Here is a 4,757-nt window from a genome sequence, read left to right as displayed (position 1 = left end):
ATGAAAGTCGGAAAGTGAATAATTTGCATTAGAAATGGTGAATGATTGATGCAACAAAAAGCAAATTGAAGGAAACCGGAAGAAAAGGGAAAAGGCGAAGATTTGAATATCAAAATTTTCCATTTCAACCATTTCAAACGTCTGACGCCGAATTGAATATGCTCCTATTTCCCACCGAGACCAAAATTCCAGTTGTGATTCGTGTTGGTGAAGAATTTCTTAGTTTTCTGACACAATCCGGAGCTTGAAAGAGCAAAAGAAAAGAATCCTTCATCTTTTTCTTTACTGTTTTGGATCCCTCAATTCGTTTTCGTCATTATCTTATCTTCAATTGTTGTTTTTAGCAGTGCGATACGAAATGATTCACAGGAAATTGAAGTTCAACAACGTAGCATGGGGAATCAACCTCAGATTCTTCGTCCTTCCTCTCATTCCATTGGCTCCCTTTCTGCATTTGGTACTTTCTCTCTCTGGAATTCAATTTCTCTCTCCCGTACCCTCTTTTTCGCCGCTTTTTGGATGTTTTCTTCTGTCGAGTGAACAAGTGGACTTCATTGGTTTCACTTTTTCTTGCTGAAATCTGCAAGAACTTTGCCAGAGGAAAAGAGAGAGAGAGAGTGTGTTGCACATACCAATTAACCCCGAAAAATACCAAATCCAATACCCAACTCAGGGATATCTCTCCATTTATTGCGTTTGTTTTGGTGTTGATTTGGTATCCTTATTTGGAAATTGGACTCGACCCTCACTGGATGGATGCTATGCATTCTATTTATCCTGTCTGTGATTTTCAATGTTGTTTACAAACGAGTACAGGCTGCGCTACTAAAAGTTTTCGCGGCTCCCGTTTGTGGGAATTTCAAGTTCTACTTCTTCCGTTTAGTGGATATCTCTTACTGGTTGGTCAGGATGGATTTTATGATGGAAGGTCGTGGGAGTTATGGCGGTGGGTCAGGTGATGAACAAGAAGCTTCTAATGATCGCAAGGGGAAAAAGACTTACCATCGTCATAATCCTTACCAGATTCAGCAACTTGAATCGTAAGACCTCTCTCACCTTCTTTTCTGTGTATGTTCTTTGTGATTCCTTTGTCGTTTGTCTGCTCATTTCACAGACCGGGAAGAATTTTGTTGCCTCCCTCGTGTTCATGTGTTCTTGTGGGCCTGTCCTTGTATCCTGTTGGTGTTTTCTGAAGCTGCATGTTGAATCTGTTTAACTCTTTTGGGCATTCCCTTAGAACTATACAAAACTTCACATGTTTGATCCTTCTCTCAAGTCTTACAAATGATGTCTGCAGGGATCTTGGTCTCAACGATCTGATGTCCCCTTGTTTGCCTATGCATGCATGTGTGTCCTTCTAAGACAAATCGAATTGTTTCTGTCTGTTTCCCAGATTTTTCAGGGCATGCCCACACCCTGATGAAAATCAGCGGCGCCAGCTGAGTCGAGAGCTTGGTCTTGAGACCAAACAGATCAAATTTTGGTTTCAAAACAAGAGGACTCAAACTAAGGTAGAATGAATCTTCTCAGGCTTGTAAGGAAGTTGTTTGTTTGTTCTTATTTTCCCATCAATTGAGACTCATTCTTCCCCTCTTACAGACTCAGAATGAGCGAGCAGACAACTCTTCACTTCGGACAGAGAATGAAAAGATTCAATGTGAAAATCTTGCAATTAGAGAAGCATTGAGGAATGTCATCTGTCCATCCTGTGGCGGTCCACCGTTTGGCGAAGAAGAACGGCAGCGCAATCTCCATAAACTGCGTCTTGAAAACGCTCACTTAAAAGAAGAGGTAATTTTCATGTTTGGAAGTTGAACGTCTGTTTATGTTTTCTCCTAACAATACTGAATTGTCAATGATTTAGTATCTTTTCATGATATGAATCCATCAACTTCAATGGTTTTGATTATGATTGTTTTGCAGCATGAAAAAGTGTCTAACCTTCTTGCCAAGTACATTGGAAAACCGATATCACAACTTGAATCACTATTGCCTGTTCTTGGATCTTCACTCGATTTGTCACCGAGAAGTTCCCTTACCCAAATAGTTCTAAGTCCTGCAGTGAATCTTATGTCTGATCCTGTAATATTAGATAGAACAGCAACACCTTATCAATCAAGAGGTATTAATGATTTGGAAAACGCTCTCATGATGGAAACTGCTGCAACTGCCTTGGAAGAGTTAATCAGACTTTTGAGGATCGATGAGCCTTTGTGGATGAAGATCCTCAATGACGGGAGGGGTGTTCTTAATCGTGACAGCTATGAAAAAATATTTCCTAGACCCAATCACTTCAAATCTTCTAACGCTCGTACTGAATCCTCGAAAGCTTCAGGAGTGGTGACAATGAGTGCAATGCAATTGGTTGATGCTTTTTTAGATGCGGTCAGTGTTGATAGCTATTTATTTCTGTTATACCTAGTAAAAAGTTGACTGTTGTTTCCACTCTTGGAGAGATATTTACTTTGGCAATTGATTCGATTACATAGGATAAATGGGCGGATCTTTTTCCAACTGTCATTATAAATGCAGAGACGTTTCATATTATTGACCCCGGGATGCCTGGAAATCGCAGTGGCGCTTTGCAGTTGGTACGAAATCATGTTCCACATTTTTTTTTTGTTTATGTTTGGCGTTTTATTTCTGCGCAACTTGGTAGATAATGAAAGTTAATAAATGCAGATGTATCAACAAATGCACATATTTTCACCACTTGTGTCGCCTCGAGATTTCTGCTTCCTTCGACATTGTCAGCAGATCGAGCATGGTGTCTGGGTAATAGTGGACGTTTCATATGAATTTTTGAAGGATTGTGTCACATCTGCCCGCTGCTGGAGGCTTCCTTCTGGGTGCATGATTCAAGAAATGCCCAATGGTTGCTCTAAGGTTAGTAACTTGTTTAATTAATAATTGATCTCTTCCCTTCTTTCTTGGATCTTGGGGCTTTAATTAATGCTGCTGGACCTTAGTCACCGCAAAATTGCTTATGAAAGATTTGCAAGTCAGTATCCCATTAGATGCCACTGTCAACATTAATATCCATGAAATCACTGCCTTGGCATTAACTTCATTGTTCCCCTTGTGTTTTACGCTAATTATTTTCCTTGGAAGGTACTCTATTGAATGAGGCATGAATATGTGCCATGTCAACGTCCTTCTATTACGACATAATTGTTATGCCATGGAAGAAATATCCATGCATTTGATGTGTATTAGAGACCGTTATGAATTATTTATGTGCTACTTTCTCGTCACTTATATAGGTCACTCAAGGTTGGCTGTTATATAAATATTGAATTTAGTTTATTGCAGTAGCAGCCATTTTTTCCTTCAACAAGGCACTTGTATCTTGTTATCATACATCTTCGTTGACAGGTTACCTGGGTCGAGCATGTGGAAGTGGATGATAAAACACAAACCCACCGGCTATATCGGGATCTTGTGTTCAATACTACGGCATATGGAGCTGAACGATGGGTTTTCACTCTTCAAAGGATGTGTGAGAGATTGGCTTACACATTCAGGGATTGTGCACCTAGCCATGAACTTGGAGGAGGTAAAAGTTCACCTTTCGCTTGTGATAAAAATGATATTCCCTTTTCATCAAACTCGATCTCTAACGAAAAGGTTTGTTTGTTTTTCAGTGTTAACTTCTAATGAAGGTAGGAGGAGCATCATGAAGCTGTCACACAGAATGGTAAAAAATTTCTGTGGCGTACTGAGCATGTCAGGTAAATTAGATTTCCCCCAGCTATCCGAAGTGAACAACAGCGGTGTTCGAATCTCTGTTCGGATTAGCTCCGAGCTGGGGCAGCCCAGTGGGACAATCGTTAGTGCAGCGACATCCCTTTGGCTTCCCCTACAACCTGAAAGCATCTTCAATTTCTTCAAGGATGAAAAGGCCAGAGTTCAGGTTTGTAATACCACACACTTCTTTTTCTTGATTGTTTCTTGTTCCCTTGATAGATAAAGTGAAAACTTGTCAACATTTCATGTTCCAGTGGGATGTTCTGTCTAATGGAAGCCCAGTACATGAAATTGCACACATCTTAACAGGAGTTCATCCCGGAAACTCGATATTGATAATTCGGGTACTTTCCTTTTAACTTCTGCTATTCGTAAACCATAGACAAACTAATTCAAATGTTCTAGAGTTTCAGTTTCATACTACTTGAAAAAGTGAGTTTTTCAGGGAAGATGTCAGTGAAATTAGCTAGAAATCTTTGGATTATCTTAACCATCTATTTCATTTTTTATCATTAGATTTGAAGTTATTAAGGTTTGAGGGTTGTTCATGTGAATGATTTATGAAGCAGCCGTTCGTCCCTACTGAGAACAACATGCTGATTCTTCAAGAAAGCTGCATAGATCCACTAGGATCCTTGGTCATTTATGCACCCATCGACATGCCTGCTATGAACATTGCAACAAGCGGTCAGGACCCATCGGAGATACTGATACTTCCATCGGGGTTCGTAATCACGGGGGATGGCCGTTCTCATTCAGGAGTCGGAGCTTCAACCAGTGCAACCTCGGGGAGGCCGAGCGGGTCTCTGTTAACGGTAGCGTTCCAGATATTGGTGTCGAGTGTATCGTCTTCAAAACAGCTGAATGTGGAGTCTGTAGCAACAGTGAATACTCTCATCAGTGCCACAGTTCAGAGGATAAAGGCTGCGTTGAATTGCTCTGGCTTGGATTGATTTTTTTTTTTTTTTTTTTTTTTTTTTTTTTTTTTTTTTTTTTTTTTTTTTTTTTTT

General features: G+C 40.0%; 1 protein-coding gene across 6 annotated transcripts in view; it reads left to right on the top strand.

Annotated features, from left to right (window-relative positions):
• LOC111482512 (homeobox-leucine zipper protein HDG11-like) overlaps positions 1-4,757 on the top strand; it is a 29,715-nt gene continuing 24,958 nt past the window's right edge. For 2 of the 6 annotated variants that reach the window (XM_023128331.1, XM_023128332.1), the window contains exons 1-10: positions 1-1,040; positions 1,394-1,511; positions 1,600-1,791; positions 1,924-2,385; positions 2,490-2,591; positions 2,683-2,886; positions 3,376-3,556; positions 3,645-3,913; positions 4,002-4,091; positions 4,314-4,700. In XM_023128331.1, coding sequence (XP_022984099.1) covers positions 757-1,040; positions 1,394-1,511; positions 1,600-1,791; positions 1,924-2,385; positions 2,490-2,591; positions 2,683-2,886; positions 3,376-3,556; positions 3,645-3,913; positions 4,002-4,091; positions 4,314-4,700 — 2,289 coding nt within the window. In that variant the 5' untranslated portion in view covers positions 1-756. Of the gene's footprint in view, positions 1,041-1,393; positions 1,512-1,599; positions 1,792-1,923; positions 2,386-2,489; positions 2,592-2,682; positions 2,887-3,375; positions 3,557-3,644; positions 3,914-4,001; positions 4,092-4,263; positions 4,732-4,757 lie in introns of those variants that run through there. The other 4 variants (XM_023128334.1, XM_023128330.1, XM_023128335.1 and 1 more) reach the window with 4 other exon arrangements.

This window comes from Cucurbita maxima, unplaced genomic scaffold, assembly GCF_002738345.1.
Source record: "Cucurbita maxima cultivar Rimu unplaced genomic scaffold, Cmax_1.0 Cma_Scf00007, whole genome shotgun sequence".
In the NCBI taxonomy this organism is placed as follows: domain Eukaryota; kingdom Viridiplantae; phylum Streptophyta; class Magnoliopsida; order Cucurbitales; family Cucurbitaceae; genus Cucurbita; species Cucurbita maxima.
The sequence above is the reverse complement of the archived record's forward strand: the minus strand, read 5'-3'. Positions and strand labels throughout refer to the sequence as shown.